The following is a 23563-nucleotide window of genomic DNA, read 5'->3' on the forward strand; positions in this document are numbered from 1 at the left end:
GACCAACACCAAGAGGTTAGAGAACAACACCAAGAGGTTAGACCAACACCAAGAGGTTAGACCAACACCAAGAGGTTAGAGACCAACACCAAGAGGTTAGACCAACACCAAGAGGTTAGACCAACACCAAGAGGTTAGACCAACACCAAGAGGTTAGACCAACACCAAGAGGTTAGAGACCAACACCAAGAGGTTAGACCAACACCAAGAGGTTAGACCAACACCAAGAGGTTAGAGAACAACACCAAGAGGTTAGACCAACACCAAGAGGTTAGACCAACACCAAGAGGTTAGAGACCAACACCAAGAGGTTAGACCAACACCAAGAGGTTAGACCAACACCAAGAGGTTAGAGACCAACACCAAGAGGTTAGACCAACACCAAGAGGTTAGACCAACACCAAGAGGTTAGAGACCAACACCAAGAGGTTAGACCAACACCAGGAGGTTAGAGACCAACACCAAGAGGTTAGAGACCAACACCAAGAGGTTAGACCAACACCAAGAGGTTAGACCAACACCAAGAGGTTAGACCAACACCAAGAGGTTAGACCAACACCAAGAGGTTAGAGACCAACACCAAGAGGTTAGACCAACACCAAGAGGTTAGACCAACACCAAGAGGTTAGAGACCAACACCCAGAGGTTAGACCAACACCAAGAGGTTAGACCAACACCAAGAGGTTAGAGACCAACACCAAGAGGTTAGACCAACACCAAGAGGTTAGACCAACACCAAGAGGTTAGAGACCAACACCAAGAGGTTAGACCAACACCAAGAGGTTAGACCAACACCAAGAGGTTAGAGACCAACACCAAGAGGTTAGACCAACACCAAGAGGTTAGAGACCAACACCAAGAGGTTAGACCAACACCAAGAGGTTAGACCAACACCAAGAGGTTAGACCAACACCAAGAGGTTAGACCAACACCAAGAGGTTAGAGACCAACACCAAGAGGTTAGACCAACACCAAGAGGTTAGAGACCAACACCAAGAGGTTAGAGACCAACGCCAAGAGGTTAGAGACCAACACCAAGAGGTTAGACCAACACCAAGAGGTTAGACCAACACCAAGAGGTTAGAGACCAACACCAAGAGGTTAGACCAACACCAAGAGGTTAGAGACCAACACCAAGAGGTTAGACCAACACCAAGAGGTTAGACCAACACCAAGAGGTTAGAGACCAACACCAAGAGGTTAGACCAACACCAGGAGGTTAGAGACCAACACCAAGAGGTTAGAGACCAACACCAAGAGGTTAGACCAACACCAAGAGGTTAGAGACCAACACCAAGAGGTTAGACCAACACCAAGAGGTTAGACCAACACCAAGAGGTTAGAGACCAACACCAAGAGGTTAGACCAACACCAAGAGGTTAGAGACCAACACCAAGAGGTTAGAGACCAACACCAAGAGGTTAGAGACCAACACCAAGAGGTTAGAGACCAACACCAAGAGGTTAGAGACCAACACCAAGAGGTTAGACCAACACCAAGAGGTTAGAGACCAACACCAAGAGGTTAGACCAACACCAAGAGGTTAGAGACCAACACCAAGAGGTTAGAGACCAACACCAAGAGGTTAGAGACCAACACCAAGAGGTTAGACCAACACCAAGAGGTTAGAGACCAACACCAAGAGGTTAGACCAACACCAAGAGGTTAGACCAACACCAAGAGGTTAGAGACCAACACCAAGAGGTTAGAGACCAACACCAAGAGGTTAGACCAACACCAAGAGGTTAGAGACCAACACCAAGAGGTTAGACCAACACCAAGAGGTTAGACCAACACCAAGAGGTTAGAGACCAACGCCAAGAGGTTAGAGACCAACGCCAAGAGGTTAGAGACCAACGCCAAGAGGTTAGAGACCAACACCAAGAGGTTAGAGACCAGAGACCAAGAGGTTAGACCAACACCAAGAGGTTAGAGACCAGAGACCAAGAGGTTAGAGACCAGAGACCAAGAGGTTAGACCAACAGCAAGAGGTTAGAGACCAACACCAAGAGGTTAGACCAACACCAAGAGGTTAGAGACCAACGCCAAGAGGTTAGAGACCAACGCCAAGAGGTTAGAGACCAACACCAAGAGGTTAGAGACCAGAGACCAAGAGGTTAGACCAACACCAAGAGGTTAGAGACCAGAGACCAAGAGGTTAGAGACCAGAGACCAAGAGGTTAGACCAACAGCAAGAGGTTAGAGACCAACACCAAGAGGTTAGAGACCAACACCAAGAGGTTAGAGACCAGAGACCAAGAGGTTAGAGACCAACACCAAGAGGTTAGAGACCAACACCAAGAGGTTAGACCAACACCAAGAGGTTAGAGACCAACGCCAAGAGGTTAGAGACCAGAGACCAAGAGGTTAGAGACCAACACCAAGAGGTTAGAGACCAACACCAAGAGGTTAGAGACCAGAGACCAAGAGGTTAGACCAACAGCAAGAGGTTAGAGACCAACACCAAGAGGTTAGAGACCAACACCAAGAGGTTAGAGACCAACACCAAGAGGTTAGAGACCAACGCCAAGAGGTTAGAGACCAACACCAAGAGGTTCGACCAACACCAAGAGGTTAGACCAACACCAAGAGGTTAGAGACCAACACCAAGAGGTTAGAGACCAACGCCAAGAGGTTAGACCAACACCAAGAGGTTAGAGACCAACACCAAGAGGTTAGAGACCAACGCCAAGAGGTTAGAGACCAACGCCAAGAGGTTAGACCAACACCAAGAGGTTAGAGACCAACACCCAGAGGTTAGACCAACACCAAGAGGTTAGACCAACACCAAGAGGTTAGACCAACGCCAAGAGGTTATACCAACACCAAGAGGTTAGACCAACACCAAGAGGTTAGACCAACACCAAGAGGTTAGAGACCAACACCCAGAGGTTAGACCAACACCAAGAGGTTAGACCAACGCCAAGAGGTTATACCAACACCAAGAGGTTAGACCAACACCAAGAGGTTAGACCAACACCAAGAGGTTAGACCAACACCAAGAGGTTAGACCAACACCAAGAGGTTAGACCAACACCAAGAGGTTAGACCAACACCAAGAGGTTAGACCAACACCAAGAGGTTAGACCAACACCAAGAGGTTAGACCAACACCAAGAGGTTAGACCAACACCAAGAGGTTAGACCAACACCAAGAGGTTAGACCAACACCAAGAGGTTAGACCAACACCAAGAGGTTAGAGACCAACACCAAGAGGTTAGACCAACACCAAGAGGTTAGAGACCAACACCAAGAGGTTAGAGACCAACACCAAGAGGTTAGACCAACGCCAAGAGGTTAGAGACCAACGCCAAGAGGTTAGACCAACACCAAGAGGTTAGACCAACACCAAGAGGTTAGACCAACACCAAGAGGTTAGACCAACACCAAGAGGTTAGACCAACACCAAGAGGTTAGACCAACACCAAGAGGTTAGACCAACACCAAGAGGTTAGACCAACACCAAGAGGTTAGACCAACACCAAGAGGTTAGACCAACGCCAAGAGGTTAGACCAACACCAAGAGGTTAGAGACCAACACCAAGAGGTTAGACCAACACCAAGAGGTTAGACCAACACCAAGAGGTTAGAGACCAACACCAAGAGGTTAGAGACCAACACCAAGAGGTTAGACCAACACCAAGAGGTTAGAGACCAACGCCAAGAGGTTAGACCAACGCCAAGAGGTTAGACCAACACCAAGAGGTTAGACCAACGCCAAGAGGTTAGACCAACACCAAGAGGTTAGAGACCAACACCAAGAGGTTAGACCAACACCAAGAGGTTAGACCAACACCAAGAGGTTAGAGACCAACACCAAGAGGTTAGACCAACACCAAGAGGTTAGACCAACACCAAGAGGTTAGAGACCAACACCAAGAGGTTAGAGACCAACACCAAGAGGTTAGACCAACACCAAGAGGTTAGAGACCAACACCAAGAGGTTAGACCAACACCAAGAGGTTAGACCAACACCAAGAGGTTAGAGACCAACGCCAAGAGGTTAGAGACCAACGCCAAGAGGTTAGAGACCAACGCCAAGAGGTTAGAGACCAACACCAAGAGGTTAGAGACCAGAGACCAAGAGGTTAGACCAACACCAAGAGGTTAGAGACCAGAGACCAAGAGGTTAGAGACCAGAGACCAAGAGGTTAGACCAACAGCAAGAGGTTAGAGACCAACACCAAGAGGTTAGAGACCAGAGACCAAGAGGTTAGACCAACAGCAAGAGGTTAGAGACCAACACCAAGAGGTTAGAGACCAACACCAAGAGGTTAGAGACCAGAGACCAAGAGGTTAGAGACCAACACCAAGAGGTTAGAGACCAGAGACCAAGAGGTTAGACCAACACCAAGAGGTTAGAGACCAACACCAAGAGGTTAGAGACCAGAGACCAAGAGGTTAGACCAACAGCAAGAGGTTAGAGACCAACACCAAGAGGTTAGACCAACACCAAGAGGTTAGAGACGAACACCAAGAGGTTAGAGACCAACGCCAAGAGGTTAGAGACCAACACCAAGAGGTTAGACCAACACCAAGAGGTTAGACCAACACCAAGAGGTTAGACCAACACCAAGAGGTTAGAGACCAACACCAAGAGGTTAGAGACCAACACCAAGAGGTTAGAGACCAACGCCAAGAGGTTAGAGACCAACACCAAGAGGTTAGACCAACACCAAGAGGTTAGACCAACACCAAGAGGTTAGAGACCAACACCAAGAGGTTAGAGACCAACGCCAAGAGGTTAGACCAACACCAAGAGGTTAGAGACCAACACCAAGAGGTTAGAGACCAACGCCAAGAGGTTAGAGACCAACGCCAAGAGGTTAGACCAACACCAAGAGGTTAGAGACCAACACCCAGAGGTTAGACCAACACCAAGAGGTTAGACCAACACCAAGAGGTTAGACCAACACCAAGAGGTTAGACCAACACCAAGAGGTTAGACCAACACCAAGAGGTTAGACCAACACCAAGAGGTTAGACCAACACCAAGAGGTTAGACCAACACCAAGAGGTTAGACCAACACCAAGAGGTTAGACCAACACCAAGAGGTTAGACCAACACCAAGAGGTTAGACCAACAGCAAGAGGTTAGAGACCAACACCAAGAGGTTAGACCAACACCAAGAGGTTAGACCAACACCAAGAGGTTAGACCAACACCAAGAGGTTAGACCAACACCAAGAGGTTAGAGACCAACACCAAGAGGTTAGACCAACACCAAGAGGTTAGAGACCAACACCAAGAGGTTAGACCAACACCAAGAGGTTAGACCAACAGCAAGAGGTTAGACCAACACCAAGAGGTTAGACCAACACCAAGAGGTTAGACCAACACCAAGAGGTTAGACCAACACCAAGAGGTTAGAGACCAACACCAAGAGGTTAGACCAACGCCAAGAGGTTAGACCAACACCAAGAGGTTAGACCAACACCAAGAGGTTAGACCAACACCAAGAGGTTAGACCAACACCAAGAGGTTAGACCAACACCAAGAGGTTAGACCAACACCAAGAGGTTAGACCAACACCAAGAGGTTAGACCAACACCAAGAGGTTAGAGACCAACACCAAGAGGTTAGAGACCAACACCAAGAGGTTAGAGACCAACACCAAGAGGTTAGACCAACACCAAGAGGTTAGACCAACACCAAGAGGTTAGACCAACACCAAGAGGTTAGACCAACACCAAGAGGTTAGAGACCAACACCAAGAGGTTAGACCAACACCAAGAGGTTAGACCAACACCAAGAGGTTAGACCAACACCAAGAGGTTAGAGACCAACACCAAGAGGTTAGACCAACACCAAGAGGTTAGACCAACGCCAAGAGGTTAGACCAACACCAAGAGGTTAGACCAACACCAAGAGGTTAGACCAACACCAAGAGGTTAGAGACCAACACCAAGAGGTTAGAGACCAACACCAAGAGGTTAGAGACCAACACCAAGAGGTTAGACCAACACCAAGAGGTTAGACCAACACCAAGAGGTTAGACCAACACCAAGAGGTTAGACCAACACCAAGAGGTTAGAGACCAACACCAAGAGGTTAGACCAACGCCAAGAGGTTAGACCAACACCAAGAGGTTAGACCAACACCAAGAGGTTAGAGACCAACACCAAGAGGTTAGAGACCAACACCAAGAGGTTAGAGACCAACACCAAGAGGTTAGAGACCAACACCAAGAGGTTAGACCAACACCAAGAGGTTAGAGACCAACACCAAGAGGTTAGAGACCAACACCAAGAGGTTAGACCAACACCAAGAGGTTAGAGACCAACACCAAGAGGTTAGAGACCAACACCAAGAGGTTAGACCAACGCCAAGAGGTTAGACCAACACCAAGAGGTTAGACCAACACCAAGAGGTTAGACCAACACCAAGAGGTTAGAGACCAACACCAAGAGGTTAGAGACCAACACCAGGAGGTTAGACCAACACCAAGAGGTTAGACCAACACCAAGAGGTTAGAGACCAACACCAAGAGGTTAGAGACCAACACCAAGAGGTTAGAGACCAACACCAAGAGGTTAGACCAACACCAAGAGGTTAGAGACCAACACCAAGAGGTTAGACCAACACCAAGAGGTTAGACCAACACCAAGAGGTTAAGACCAACACCCAAGAGGTTAGACCAACACCAAGAGGTTAGAGACCAACACCAAGAGGTTAGACCAACACCAAGAGGTTAGACCAACACCAAGAGGTTAGACCAACACCAAGAGGTTAGACCAACACCAAGAGGTTAGACCAACACCAAGAGGTTAGAGACCAACACCAAGAGGTTAGAGACCAACACCAAGAGGTTAGACCAACACCAAGAGGTTAGAGACCAACACCAAGAGGTTAGACCAACACCAAGAGGTTAGACCAACACCAAGAGGTTAGACCAACACCAAGAGGTTAGACCAACACCAAGAGGTTAGACCAACACCAAGAGGTTAGAGACCAACACCAAGAGGTTAGACCAACACCAAGAGGTTAGACCAACACCAAGAGGTTAGACCAACACCAAGAGGTTAGAGACCAACACCAAGAGGTTAGACCAACACCAAGAGGTTAGACCAACACCAAGAGGTTAGACCAACACCAAGAGGTTAGACCAACACCAAGAGGTTAGACCAACACCAAGAGGTTAGAGACCAACACCAAGAGGTTAGAGACCAACACCAAGAGGTTAGACCAACACCAAGAGGTTAGACCAACACCAAGAGGTTAGACCAACACCAAGAGGTTAGACCAACACCAAGAGGTTAGAGACCAACACCAAGAGGTTAGAGACCAACACCAAGAGGTAGAGACCAACACCAAGAGGTTAGAGACCAACACCAAGAGGTTAGACCAACACCAAGAGGTTAGACCAACACCAAGAGGTTAGACCAACAACCAAGAGGTTAGAGACCAACACCAAGAGGTTAGAGACCAACACCAAGAGGTTAGAGACCAACACCAAGAGGTTAGACCAACACCAAGAGGTTAGACCAACACCAAGAGGTTAGAGACCAACACCAAGACGTTAGAGACCAACACCAAGAGGTTAGAGACCAACACCCAGAGGTTAGACCAACACCAAGAGGTTAGAGACCAACACCAAGAGGTTAGACCAACACCAAGAGGTTAGACCAACACCAAGAGGTTAGAGACCAACACCAAGAGGTTAGAGACCAACACCAAGAGTTTAGACCAACACCAAGAGGTTAGACCAACACCAAGAGGTTAGACCAACACCAAGAGGTTAGACCAACACCAAGAGGTTAGAGACCAACACCAAGAGGTTAGACCAACACCAAGAGGTTAGACCAACACCAAGAGGTTAGACCAACACCAAGAGGTTAGACCAACACCAAGAGGTTAGAGACCAACACCAAGAGGTTAGACCAACACCAAGAGGTTAGAGACCAACGCCAAGAGGTTAGACCAACACCAAGAGGTTAGACCAACACCAAGAGGTTAGAGACCAACACCAAGAGGTTAGACCAACACCAAGAGGTTAGAGACCAACGCCAAGAGGTTAGACCAACACCAAGAGGTTAGACCAACACCAAGAGGTTAGACCAACACCAAGAGGTTAGACCAACACCAAGAGGTCAGACCAACACCAAGAGGTTAGACCAACACCAAGAGGTTAGACCAACACCAAGAGGTTAGACCAACACCAAGAGGTTAGACCAACACCAAGAGGTTAGACCAACACCAAGAGGTTAGACCAACACCAAGAGGTTAGACCAACACCAAGAGGTTAGACCAACACCAAGAGGTTAGAGACCAACACCAAGAGGTTAGACCAACACCAAGAGGTTAGACCAACACCAAGAGGTTAGACCAACACCAAGAGGTTAGAGACCAACACCAAGAGGTTAGACCAACACCAAGAGGTTAGACCAACACCAAGAGGTTAGAGACCAACACCAAGAGGTTAGACCAACACCAAGAGGTTAGAGACCAACACCAAGAGGTTAGACCAACACCAAGAGGTTAGACCAACACCAAGAGGTTAGACCAACACCAAGAGGTTAGACCAACACCAAGAGGTTAGACCAACACCAAGAGGTTAGACCAACACCAAGAGGTTAGACCAACACCAAGAGGTTAGACCAACACCAAGAGGTTAGACCAACACCAAGAGGTTAGACCAACACCAAGAGGTTAGAGACCAACACCAAGAGGTTAAGACCAACACCAAGAGGTTAGACCAACACCAAGAGGTTAGACCAACACCAAGAGGTTAGACCAACACCAAGAGGTTAGAGACCAACACCAAGAGGTTAGAGACCAACGCCAAGAGGTTAGACCAACACCAAGAGGTTAGACCAACACCAAGAGGTTAGACCAACACCAAGAGGTTAGAGACCAACACCAAGAGGTTAGACCAACACCAAGAGGTTAGACCAACACCAAGAGGTTAGACCAACACCAAGAGGTTAGACCAACACCAAGAGATTAGAGACCAGAGACCAAGAGGTTAGAGACCAACACCAAGAGGTTAGAGACCAACGCCAAGAGGTTAGACCAACACCAAGAGGTTAGACCAACACCAAGAGGTTAGACCAACACCAAGAGGTTAGACCAACACCAAGAGGTTAGAGACCAACACCAAGAGATTAGAGACCAGAGACCAAGAGGTTAGAGACCAACACCAAGAGGTTAGAGACCAACACCAAGAGGTTAGACCAACACCAAGAGGTTAGACCAACACCAAGAGGTTAGAGACCAACACCAAGAGGTTAGAGACCAGAGACCAAGAGGTTAGAGACCAACACCAAGAGGTTAGACCAACACCAAGAGGTTAGACCAACACCAAGAGGTTAGAGACCAACACCAAGAGGTTAGAGACCAGAGACCAAGAGGTTAGACCAACACCAAGAGATTAGAGACCAACACCAAGAGGTTAGAGACCAACACCAAGAGGTTAGAGACCAACACCAAGAGGTTAGAGACCAGAGACCAAGAGGTTAGAGACCAACACCAAGAGATTAGAGACCAGAGACCAAGAGGTTAGACCAACACCAAGAGATTAGAGACCAACACCAAGAGGTTAGAGACCAACACCAAGAGGTTAGAGACCAACACCAAGAGGTTAGAGACCAACACCAAGAGGTTAGAGACCAACACCAAGAGGTTAGAGACCAGAGACCAAGAGGTTAGACCAACGCCAAGAGGTTAGAGACCAACACCAAGAGGTTAGAGACCAACACCAAGAGGTTAGAGACCAACGCCAAGAGGTTAGACCAACACCAAGAGGTTAGAGACCAACACCAAGAGGTTAGACCAACACCAAGAGGTTAGACCAACACCAAGAGGTTAGAGACCAACACCAAGAGGTTAGAGACCAACACCAAGAGGTTAGACCAACACCAAGAGGTTAGAGACCAACACCAAGAGATTAGAGACCAACACCAAGAGGTTAGAGACCAACACCAAGAGGTTAGACCAACACCAAGAGGTTAGACCAACACCAAGAGGTTAGACCAACACCAAGAGGTTAGAGACCAACACCAAGAGGTTAGACCAACACCAAGAGGTTAGACCAACGCCAAGAGGTTAGAGACTAACACCAAGAGGTTAGAGACCAACACCAAGAGGTTAGAGACCAACACCAAGAGGTTAGACCAACACCAAGAGGTTAGAGACCAACACCAAGAGGTTAGAGACCAACACCAAGAGGTTAGAGACCAACACCAAGAGGTTAGAGACCAACACCAAGAGGTTAGACCAACACCAAGAGGTTAGAGACCAACACCAAGAGGTTAGACCAACACCAAGAGGTTAGAGACCAACACCAAGAGGTTAGACCAACACCAAGAGGTTAGACCAACACCAAGAGGTTAGACCAACACCAAGAGGTTAGACCAACGCCAAGAGGTTAGAACCAACACCAAGAGGTTAGACCAACACCAAGAGGTTAGACCAACACCAAGAGGTTAGAGACCAACACCAAGAGGTTAGACCAACACCAAGAGGTTAGAGACCAACACCAAGAGGTTAGACCAACGCCAAGAGGTTAGACCAACACCAAGAGGTTAGACCAACACCAAGAGGTTAGACCAACACCAAGAGGTTAGACCAACGCCAAGAGGTTAGACCAACACCAAGAGGTTAGACCAACACCAAGAGGTTAGACCAACCACCAAGAGGTTAGAGACCAACACCAAGAGGTTAGACCAACACCAAGAGGTTAGAGACCAACACCAAGAGGTTAGACCAACACCAAGAGGTTAGAGACCAACACCAAGAGGTTAGACCAACACCAAGAGGTTAGACCAACACCAAGAGGTTAGAGACCAACACCAAGAGGTTAGAGACCAACACCAAGAGGTTAGAGACCAGAGACCAAGAGGTCAGAGACCAACGCCAAGAGGTTAGAGACCAACACCAAGAGGTTAGAGACCAACACCAAGAGGTTAGAGACCAACACCAAGAGGTTAGACCAACACCAGAGGTTAGACCAACACCAAGAGGTTAGAGACCAACACCAAGAGGTTAGAGACCAACACCAAGAGGTTAGAGACCAGAGACCAAGAGGTCAGAGACCAACGCCAAGAGGTTAGAGACCAACACCAAGAGGTTAGAGACCAACACCAAGAGGTTAGACCAACACCAAGAGGTTAGACCAACACCAAGAGGTTAGAGACCAACGCCAAGAGGTTAGAGACCAACACCAAGAGGTTAGAGACTAACACCAAGAGGTTAGACCAACACCAAGAGGTTAGAGACCAACACCAAGAGGTTAGACCAACACCAAGAGGTTAGAGACCAACGCCAAGAGGTTAGACCAACACCAAGAGGTTAGACCAACACCAAGAGGTTAGACCAACACCAAGAGGTTAGACCAACACCAAGAGGTTAGACCAACACCAAGAGGTTAGACCAACACCAAGAGGTTAGACCAACACAAAGAGGTTAGAGACCAACACCAAGAGGTTAGAGACCAACACCAAGAGGTTAGACCAACACCAAGAGGTTAGAGACCAACACCAAGAGGTTAGAGACCAACACCAAGAGGTTAGACCAACACCAAGAGGTTAGACCAACACCAAGAGGTTTGACCAACACCAAGAGGTTAGACCAACGCCAAGAGGTTAGAGACCAACGCCAAGAGGTTAGACCAACGCCAAGAGGTTAGAGACCAACGCCAAGAGGTTAGACCAACGCCAAGAGGTTAGAGACCAACGCCAAGAGGTCAGACCAACACCAAGAGGTTAGACCAACACCAAGAGGTTAGACCAACACCAAGAGGTTAGACCAACACCAAGAGGTTAGACCAACACCAAGAGGTTAGACCAACACCAAGAGGTTAGACCAACACCAAGAGGTTAGACCAACACCAAGAGGTTAGACCAACACCAAGAGGTTAGAGACCAACACCAAGAGGTTAGAGACCAACACCAAGAGGTTAGAGACCAACACCAAGAGGTTAGAGACCAACACCAAGAGGTTAGACCAACACCAAGAGGTTAGACCAACACCAAGAGGTTAGAGACCAACACCAAGAGGTTAGAGACCAACACCAAGAGGTTAGAGACCAGAGACCAAGAGGTCAGAGACCAACGCCAAGAGGTTAGAGACCAACACCAAGAGGTTAGAGACCAACACCAAGAGGTTAGACCAACACCAAGAGGTTAGACCAACACCAAGAGGTTAGAGACCAACGCCAAGAGGTTAGAGACCAACACCAAGAGGTTAGAGACTAACACCAAGAGGTTAGACCAACACCAAGAGGTTAGAAACCAACACCAAGAGGTTAGACCAACACCAAGAGGTTAGAGACCAACGCCAAGAGGTTAGACCAACACCAAGAGGTTAGACCAACACCAAGAGGTTAGACCAACACCAAGAGGTTAGACCAACACCAAGAGGTTAGACCAACACCAAGAGGTTAGACCAACACCAAGAGGTTAGACCAACACAAAGAGGTTAGAGACCAACACCAAGAGGTTAGAGACCAACACCAAGAGGTTAGACCAACACCAAGAGGTTAGAGACCAACACCAAGAGGTTAGAGACCAACACCAAGAGGTTAGACCAACACCAAGAGGTTAGACCAACACCAAGAGGTTAGACCAACACCAAGAGGTTAGACCAACGCCAAGAGGTTAGAGACCAACGCCAAGAGGTTAGACCAACGCCAAGAGGTTAGAGACCAACGCCAAGAGGTTAGACCAACGCCAAGAGGTTAGAGACCAACGCCAAGAGGTCAGACCAACACCAAGAGGTTAGACCAACACCAAGAGGTTAGACCAACACCAAGAGGTTAGACCAACACCAAGAGGTTAGACCAACACCAAGAGGTTAGACCAACACCAAGAGGTTAGAGACCAACACCAAGAGGTTAGAGACCAACACCAAGAGGTTAGAGACCAACACCAAGAGGTTAGAGACCAACACCAAGAGGTTAGAGACCAACACCAAGAGGTTAGACCAACACCAAGAGGTTAGACCAACACCAAGAGGTTAGACCAACACCAAGAGGTTAGACCAACACCAAGAGGTTAGAGACCAACACCAAGAGGTTAGACCAACACCAAGAGGTTAGACCAACACCAAGAGGTTAGACCAACACCAAGAGGTTAGACCAACACCAAGAGGTTAGAGACCAACACCAAGAGGTTAGACCAACGCCAAGAGGTTAGACCAACACCAAGAGGTTAGACCAACACCAAGAGGTTAGACCAACACCAAGAGGTTAGACCAACACCAAGAGGTTAGACCAACACCAAGAGGTTAGAGACCAACACCAAGAGGTTAGAGACCAACGCCAAGAGGTTAGAGACCAACACCAAGAGGTTAGACCAACGCCAAGAGGTTAGAGACCAACACCAAGAGGTTAGAGACCAACGCCAAGAGGTTAGACCAACACCAAGAGGTCAGACCAACACCAAGAGGTTAGAGACCAACACCAAGAGGTTAGAGACCAACACCAAGAGGTTAGACCAACGCCAAGAGGTTAGAGACCAACACCAAGAGGTTAGAGACCAACGCCAAGAGGTTAGACCAACACCAAGAGGTCAGACCAACACCAAGAGGTTAGACCAACACCAAGAGGTTAGACCAACACCAAGAGGTTAGAGACCAACACCAAGAGGTTAGAGACCAACACCAAGAGGTTAGACCAACACCAAGAGGTCAGACCAACACCAAGAGGTTAGAGACCAACACCAAGAGGTTAGACCAACACCAAGAGGTCAGACCAACACCAAGAGGTTAGAGACCAACACCAAGAGGTTAGACCAACACCAAGAGGTTAGAGACCAACACCAAGAGGTTAGACCAACACCAAGAGGTTAGACCAACACCAAGAGGTTAGACCAACACCAAGAGGTTAGACCAACACCAAGAGGTTAGAGACCAACACCAAGAGGTTAGACCAACACCAAGAGGTCAGACCAACACCAAGAGGTTAGAGACCAACACCAAGAGGTTAGACCAACACCAAGAGGTTAGACCAACGCCAAGAGGTTAGACCAACACCAAGAGGTTAGACCAACACCAAGAGGTTAGACCAACACCAAGAGGTTAGAGACCAACACCAAGAGGTTAGACTAACACCAAGAGGTTAGACCAACGCCAAGAGGTTAGACCAACACCAAGAGGTTAGACCAACACCAAGAGGTTAGACCAACACCAAGAGGTTAGACCAACACCAAGAGGTCAGAGACCAACACCAAGAGGTTAGAGACCAACGCCAAGAGGTTAGACCAACACCAAGAGGTTAGAGACCAACGCCAAGAGGTTAGAGACCAACACCAAGAGGTTAGACCAACACCAAGAGGTTAGACCAACACCAAGAGGTTAGAGACCAACACCAAGAGGTTAGACCAACACCAAGAGGTTAGAGACCAACACCAAGAGGTTAGACCAACACCCAGAGGTTAGACCAACGCCAAGAGGTTAGACCAACACCCAGAGGTTAGAGACCAACACCAAGAGGTTAGAGACCAGAGACCAAGAGGTTAGAGACCAACACCAAGAGGTTAGAGACCAACGCCAAGAGGTTAGACCAACACCAAGAGGTTAGAGACCAACACCAAGAGGTTAGAGACCAACACCAAGAGGTTAGACCAACGCCAAGAGGTTAGACCAACACCCAGAGGTTAGAGACCAACACCCAGAGGTTAGAGACCAACACCAAGAGGTTAGAGACCAACACCAAGAGGTCAGAGACCAACACCAAGAGGTTAGACCAACACCAAGAGGTTAGAGACCAACACCAAGAGGTTAGACCAACACCAAGAGGTTAGACCAACGCCAAGAGGTTAGACCAACACCAAGAGGTTAGACCAACACCAAGAGGTTAGACCAACACCAAGAGGTTAGACCAACACCAAGAGGTTAGACCAACACCAAGAGGTTAGAGACCAACACCAAGAGGTTAGAGACCAACACCAAGAGGTTAGAGACCAACACCAAGAGGTTAGACCAACACCAAGAGGTTAGACCAACACCAAGAGGTTAGACCAACACCAAGAGGTTAGACCAACACCAAGAGGTTAGACCAAAACCAAGAGGTTAGACCAACACCAAGAGGTTAGACCAAAACCAAGAGGTTAGACCAAAACCAAGAGGTTAGAGACCAACACCAAGAGGTTAGAGACCAACACCAAGAGGTTAGAGACCAACACCAAGAGGTTAGACCAACACCAAGAGGTTAGAGACCAACACCAAGAGGTTAGAGACCAACACCAGGAGGTTAGACCAACACCAAGAGGTTAGAGACCAACACCAAGAGGTTAGACCAACACCAAGAGGTTAGAGACCAACACCAAGAGGTTAGAGACCAACACCAAGAGGTTAGACCAACACCAAGAGGTTAGAGACCAACACCAAGAGGTTAGACCAACACCAAGAGGTTAGACCAACACCAAGAGGTTAGAGACCAACACCAAGAGGTTAGAGACCAACACCAAGAGGTTAGACCAACACCAAGAGGTTAGACCAACACCAAGAGGTTAGACCAACACCAAGAGGTTAGACCAACACCAAGAGGTTAGACCAACACCAAGAGGTTAGCCCAACACCAAGAGGTTAGAGACCAACACCAAGAGGTTAGACCAACACCAAGAGGTTAGAGACCAACACCAAGAGGTCAGAGACGAACACCAAGAGGTTAGACCAACACCAAGAGGTAAGAGACCAACGCCAAGAGGTTAGAGACCAGAGACCAAGAGGTTAGAGACCAACACCAAGAGGTTAGACCAACACCAAGAGGTTAGACCAACACCAAGAGGTTAGAGACCAACGCCAAGAGGTTAGAGACCAGAGACCAAGAGGTTAGACCAGCACCAAGAGGTTAGACCAACACCAAGAGGTTAGAGACCAGAGACCAAGAGGTTAGAGACCAACACCAAGAGGTTAGACCAACACCAAGAGGTTAGACCAACACCAAGAGGTTAGACCAACACCAAGAGGTTAGACCAACACCAAGAGGTTAGAGACCAACACCAAGAGGTTAGAGACCAGAGACCAAGAGGTTAGAGACCAACACCAAGAGGTTAGACCAACACCAAGAGGTTAGACCAGCACCAAGAGGTTAGACCAACACCAAGAGGTTAGAGACCAGCACCAAGAGGTTAGACCAACGCCAAGAGGTTAGACCAACACCAAGAGTTTAGACCAACACCAAGAGGTTAGACCAACACCAAGAGGTTAGAGACCAACACCAAGAGGTTAGAGACCAACACCCAGAGGTTAGAGACCAGAGACCAAGAGGTTAGAGACCAACACCAAGAGGTTAGACCAACACCAAGAGGTTAGACCAACACCAAGAGGTTAGAGACCAACACCAAGAGGTTAGAGACCAACACCAAGAGGTTAGACCAACACCAAGAGGTTAGAGACCAACACCAAGAGGTTAGACCAACACTAAGAGGTTAGAGACCAACACCAAGAGGTTAGAGACCAACACCAAGAGGTTAGACCAACACCAAGAGGTTAGAGACCAACACCAAGAGGTTAGACCAACACCAAGAGGTTAGACCAACACCAAGAGGTTAGACCAACACCAAGAGGTTAGACCAACGCCAAGAGGTTAGACCAACACCAAGAGGTTAGAGACCAACACCAAGAGGTTAGAGACCAACACCAAGAGGTTAGAGACCAGAGACCAAGAGGTTAGAGACCAACACCAAGAGGTTAGACCAACGCCAAGAGGTTAGACCAACACCAAGAGGTTAGACCAACACCAAGAGGTTAGACCAACACCAAGAGGTTAGACCAACACCAAGAGGTTAGACCAACACCAAGAGGTTAGACCAACACCAAGAGGTTAGACCAACACCAAGAGGTTAGAGACCAACACCAAGAGGTTAGAGACCAGAGACCAAGAGGTTAGAGACCAACACCAAGAGGTTAGACCAACACCAAGAGGTTAGACCAGCACCAAGAGGTTAGACCAACACCAAGAGGTTAGAGACCAGCACCAAGAGGTTAGACCAACGCCAAGAGGTTAGACCAACACCAAGAGTTTAGACCAACACCAAGAGGTTAGACCAACACCAAGAGGTTAGAGACCAACACCAAGAGGTTAGAGACCAACACCCAGAGGTTAGAGACCAGAGACCAAGAGGTTAGAGACCAACACCAAGAGGTTAGACCAACACCAAGAGGTTAGACCAACACCAAGAGGTTAGAGACCAACACCAAGAGGTTAGAGACCAACACCAAGAGGTTAGACCAACACCAAGAGGTTAGAGACCAACACCAAGAGGTTAGACCAACACTAAGAGGTTAGAGACCAACACCAAGAGGTTAGAGACCAACACCAAGAGGTTAGACCAACACCAAGAGGTTAGAGACCAACACCAAGAGGTTAGACCAACACCAAGAGGTTAGACCAACACCAAGAGGTTAGACCAACACCAAGAGGTTAGACCAACGCCAAGAGGTTAGACCAACACCAAGAGGTTAGAGACCAACACCAAGAGGTTAGAGACCAACACCAAGAGGTTAGAGACCAGAGACCAAGAGGTTAGAGACCAACACCAAGAGGTTAGACCAACGCCAAGAGGTTAGACCAACACCAAGAGGTTAGACCAACACCAAGAGGTTAGACCAACACCAAGAGGTTAGAGACCAACACCAAGAGGTTAGAGACCAGAGACCAAGAGGTTAGACCAACACCAAGAGGTTAGACCAACACCAAGAGGTTAGACCAACAGCAAGAGGTTAGACCAACACCAAGAGGTTAGACCAACACCAAGAGGTTAGAGACCAACACCAAGAGGTTAGAGACCAGAGACCAAGAGGTTAGACCAACACCAAGAGGTTAGACCAACACCAAGAGGTTAGAGACCAGAGACCAAGAGGTTAGACCAACACCAAGAGGTTAGACCAACACCAAGAGGTTAGAGACCAGAGACCAAGAGGTTAGACCAACACCAAGAGGTTAGAGACCAGAGACCAAGAGGTTAGAGACTAACGCCAAGAGGTTAGACCAACACCAAGAGGTTAGAGACCAGAGACCAAGAGGTTAGACCAACGCCAAGAGGTTAGAGACCAACACCAAGAGGTTAGAGACCAACGCCAAGAGGTTAGAGACCAACACCAAGAGGTTAGAGACCAACACCAAGAGGTTAGACCAACACCAAGAGGTTAGAGACCAACACCAAGAGGTTAGAGACCAACACCAAGAGGTTAGACCAACACCAAGAGGTTAGAGACCAACACCAAGAGGTTAGAGACCAACACCAAGAGGTTAGACCAACACCAAGAGGTTAGAGACCAACACCAAGAGGTTAGAGACCAACACCAAGAGGTTAGAGACCAACACCAAGAGGTTAGACCAACACCAAGAGGTTAGAGACCAACGCCAAGAGGTTAGAGACCAACGCCAAGAGGTTGGAGACCAACACCAAGAGGTTAGACCAACACCAAGAGGTTAGAGACCAACACCAAGAGGTTAGACCAACACCAAGAGGTTAGACCAACACCAAGAGGTTAGACCAACACCAAGAGGATAGAGACCAACGCCAAGAGGATAGAGACCAACACCAAGAGGTTAGACCAACACCAAGAGGTTAGAGACCAACACCAAGAGGTTAGACCAACACCAAGAGGTTAGACCAACACCAAGAGGTTAGACCAACACCAAGAGGTTAGAGACCAACACCAAGAGGTTAGACCAACACCAAGAGGTTAGAGACCAACACCAAGAGGTTAGACCAACACCAAGAGGTTAGAGACCAACGCCAAGAGGTTAGAGACCAACACCAAGAGGTTAGAGACCAACGCCAAGAGGTTAGAGACCAACGCCAAGAGGTTAGAGACCAACACCAAGAGGTTAGAGACCAACACCAAGAGGTTAGACCAACACCAAGAGGTTAGAGACCAACACCAAGAGGTTAGAGACTAACACCAAGAGGTTAGACCAACACCAAGAGGTCAGACCAACACCAAGAGGTTAGAGACCAACACCAAGAGGTCAGACCAACACCAAGAGGTTAGAGACCAACACCAAGAGGTTAGACCAACGCCAAGAGGTTAGACCAACACCAAGAGGTTAGACCAACACCAAGAGGTTAGACCAACACCAAGAGGTTAGAGACCAACACCAAGAGGTTAGACCAACACCAAGAGGTTAGAGACCAACACCAAGAGGTTAGACCAACACCAAGAGGTTAGACCAACACCAAGAGGTTAGACCAACACCAAGAGGTTAGACCAACACCAAGAGGTTAGAGACCAACACCAAGAGGTTAGAGACCAACACCAAGAGGTTAGACCAACACCAAGAGGTTAGACCAACACCAAGAGGTTAGACCAACACCAAGAGGTTAGAGACCAACACCAAGAGGTTAGACCAACACCAAGAGGTTAGACCAACACCAAGAGGTTAGACCAACACCAAGAGGTTAGAGACCAACACCAAGAGGTTAGACCAACACCAAGAGGTTAGAGACCAACACCAAGAGGTTAGACCAACACCAAGAGGTTAGAGACCAACACTAAGAGGTTAGAGACCAACACTAAGAGGTTAGAGACCAACACTAAGAGGTTAGAGACCAACACCAAGAGGTTAGAGACCAACACCAAGAGGTTAGAGACCAACGCCAAGAGGTTAGACCAACACCAAGAGGTTAGACCAACACCAAGAGGTTAGAGACCAACACCAAGAGGTTAGAGACCAACACCAAGAGGTTAGAGACCAACACCAAGAGGTTAGAGACCAACACCAAGAGGTTAGACCAACACCAAGAGGTTAGAGACCAACACCAAGAGGTTAGACCAACACCAAGAGGTTAGACCAACACCAAGAGGCTTCTGGACTGGAGTCACAGTGACGCCCGGCTCACATTAAATCCGGTTTAGGTACGGTTCGGCCTCCGTGATCCAGAGGACGCTTTTGTGCAGCTCATGTCTCTTTTGTGCGACTGTGTGACTTCACGTTTCCTCTGCTCTTCCTCGCTCTCTCCTGCCCAGCGCTGAGGGAGAGAGAGAGGGGGGATGACTTGTGTGGGCGGGGCCAGGGCGGGTGAGTGCCTGCTCCAAATGTGGGGCAAACCCGGACTGGATCAGGACCGGACCCGGACTGGAGTTAATGTGAGCCGGGGGAAACGCCTCAATGAAAGATAAACTGGTCGTCTTTTCTGTCGTCTTTTTGTGACTGCTTTGACCCTTTTCTCCAGAAGCTTTTAGATTTGGGTAAAGCCGACACGAGCTGGGTTAAGTGAACGGTAAGAGGTGAAATAATGGTTTAAATAACGGTGATTGTTCTGTTTCAGCCCGACGAAGAGGCACAAGTGTCCGACCTGCAGTAAACTCTTCCTGCGCACGGACCACCTGCAGAACCACCTGCTGATCCACTCAGGAGAGAAACCTTACAGCTGTCCCATCTGTCAGAGACACTTCAGACGTGTGCACCAGCTGCAGACACATGTGCGTGTGCATACGGGGGAGAAGCCTTTCAGCTGCTCGCTCTGCCACAAAACCTTCACCAGGAAGTTCTGCCTGGACGAGCACCTGCGCACGCACTCGCGCGACCGCAGCTGCGTCTGCGCAGTCTGCAGCAAAGGCTTCACTCTGCCCAAGGGTTTAAGGGCACACATGCGCACACACTCCGGAGACAAACCCTTCGGCTGCTCAGTCTGTGGGAAAGGCTTCAAGAGCAACGAGAACATGAAGCGGCACAAGAAGACTCACTCGGACACGGAGCCGGAGAGACTCAGAGACGAAGAGGACCGGCCCTACAGGTACAAACCATTACTGAGACTCAGAGACGAGGAGGACCGGCCCTACAGGTACGAACCATTACTGAGACTCAGAGACGAGGAGGACCGGCCTTACAGGTACAAACCATTACTGAGACTCAGAGACGAAGAGGACCGGCCCTACAGGTACGAACCATTACTGAGACTCAGAGACGAAGAGGACCGGCCTTACAGGTACGAACTATTACTGAGACTCAGAGACGAAGAGGACCGGCCCTACAGGTACGAACCATTACTGAGACTCTGAGACGAAGAGGACCGGCCTTACAGGTACAAACCATTACTGAGACTCAGAGACGAAGAGGACCGGCCCTACAGGTACAAACCATTACTGAGACTCAGAGACGAAGAGGACCGGCCCTACAGGTACGAACCATTACTGAGACTCAGAGACGAAGAGGACCGGCCTTACAGGTACAAACCATTACTGAGACTCAGAGACGAAGAGGACCGGCCTTACAGGTACAAACCATTACTGAGACTCAGAGACGAAGAGGACCGGCCCTACAGGTACGAACCATTACTGATACTCAGAGACGAAGAGGACCGGCCTTACAGGTACGAACCATTACTGAGACTCACTCAGAGACGAAGAGGACCGGCCTTACAGGTACAAACCATTACTGAGACTCACTCAGAGACGAGGAGGACCGGCCTTACAGGTACGAACCATTACTGAGACTCAGAGACGAAGAGGACCGGCCCTACAGGTACGAACCATTACTGTGACTCAGAGACGAAGAGGACCGGCCCTACAGGTACAAACCATTACTGAGACTCAGAGACGAGGAGGACCGGCCCTACAGGTACGAACCATTACTGTGACTCAGAGACGAAGAGGACCGGCCCTACAGGTACGAACCATTACTGAGACTCAGAGACGAGGAGGACCGGCCCTACAGGTACGAACCATTACTGAGACTCAGAGACGAAGAGGACCGGCCCTACAGGTACGAACCATTACTGAGACTCAGAGACGAAGAGGACCGGCCCTACAGGTACGAACCATTACTGAGACTCAGAGACGAAGAGGACCGGCCTTACAGGTACAAACCATTACTGAGACTCAGAGACGAGGAGGACCGGCCTTACAGGTACGAACCATTACTGAGACTCAGAGACGAAGAGGACCGGCCTTACAGGTACGAACCATTACTGAGACTCAGAGACGAAGAGGACCGGCCTTACAGGTACGAACCATTACTGAGACTCAGAGACGAAGAGGACCGGCCCTACAGGTACGAACCATTACTGAGACTCAGAGACGAAGAGGACCGGCCCTACAGGTACAAACCATTACTGAGACTCAGAGACGAAGAGGACCAGCCCTACAGGTACGAACCATTACTGAGACTCAGAGACGAAGAGGACCGGCCCTACAGGTACGAACCATTACTGAGACTCAGAGACGAAGAGGACCAGCCCTACAGGTACAAACCATTACTGAGACGAAGAGGACCGGCCCTACAGGTACGAACCATTACTGAGACTCAGAGACGAAGAGGACCGGCCCTACAGGTACAAACCATTACTGAGACTCAGAGACGAAGAGGACCGGCCCTACAGGTACGAACCATTACTGAGACTCAGAGACGAAGAGGACCGGCCCTACAGGTACAAACCATTACTGAGACTCAGAGACGAAGAGGACCGGCCTTACAGGTACGAACCATTACTGAGACTCAGAGACGAAGAGCACCGGCCCTACAGGTACGAACCATTACTGAGACTCAGAGACGAGGAGGACCGGCCTTACAGGTACGAACCATTACTGAGACTCAGAGACGAAGAGGACCGGCCTTACAGGTACGAACCATTACTGAGACTCAGAGACGAGGAGGACCGGCCCTACAGGTACAAACCATTGAAACGGGTTCCTCTTGACGTCTGTTCTTTCAGGTGCTCCGTCTGCCAGAAGGACTTCAGCGAGAAGGTCAACCTGGTCCGACACATGAAGATCACACACGCCGGAGAGAGGCCTTTCAGCTGTCCCTACTGCCACAAAACCTTTGGACAGAGGTCGAACCTGGAGCGACACACGCTGACGCACACCGGAGAGAGACCCTACAGCTGCTCAGTCTGCAACAAGGGCTTCATCCAGAAACACAACCTGAGCATCCACCTGAGGACACACCCTGAAGCTCACCTGAGAGACCTCACAGAGTCTGTAACAAAGACCTCACAGAGTCTGTAACAAAGACCTCACAGAGTCTGTAACAAAGACCTCACAGAGTCTGTAACAAAGGCCTCACAGAGTCTGTAACACAGAGTCTGTAACAAAGACCTCACAGAGTCTGTAACAAAGACCTCACAGAGTCTGTAACAAAGACCTCACAGAGTCTGTAACAAAGACCTCACAGAGTCTGTAACAAAGACCTCACAGAGTCTGTAACAAAGACCTCACAGAGTCTGTAACAAAGGCCTCAGAGTCTGTAACAAAGACCTCACAGAGTCTGTAACAAAGACCTCACAGAGTCTGTAACAAAGGCCTCAGAGTCTGTAACAAAGACCTCACAGAGTCTGTGACAAAGACCTCACAGAGTCTGTAACAAAGACCTCAGAGTCTGTAACAAAGACCTCACAGAGTCTGTAACAAAGACCTCACAGAGTCTGTAACACAGAGTCTGTAACAAAGACCTCACAGAGTCTGTGACAAAGACCTCACAGAGTCTGTAACAAAGACCTCACAGAGTCTGTAACAAAGACCTCACAGAGTCTGTAACAAAGACCTCACAGAGTCTGTAACAAAGGCCTCACAGAGTCTGTGACAAAGACCTCACAGAGTCTGTAACAAAGACCTCACAGAGTCTGTAACACAGAGTCTGTAACAAAGACCTCACAGAGTCTGTAACAAAGAC

At 48.8% G+C, this 23563-nt stretch overlaps 1 protein-coding gene across 1 annotated transcript in view; it reads left to right on the forward strand.

The window, feature by feature from the left end:
- The window catches only part of LOC306982600 (uncharacterized protein), a gene marked incomplete at its 3' end in the record, with an annotated part of 48482 nt that extends 25583 nt beyond the window's left edge, over window positions 1–22899 (forward strand). The window contains exons 4-5 of the mRNA XM_079583068.1: window positions 20220–20687; window positions 22605–22899. Of these exons, the coding sequence (XP_079439194.1) occupies window positions 20220–20687; window positions 22605–22899 (763 nt within the window). The remainder of the gene's footprint in view (window positions 1–20219; window positions 20688–22604) is intronic.
- Between the last annotated feature and the right edge of the window lie 664 nt (window positions 22900–23563).

This window comes from Gobius niger (assembly GCF_951799975.1).
Source record: "Gobius niger genome assembly, contig: SCAFFOLD_31, whole genome shotgun sequence".
NCBI lineage: Eukaryota > Metazoa > Chordata > Actinopteri > Gobiiformes > Gobiidae > Gobius > Gobius niger.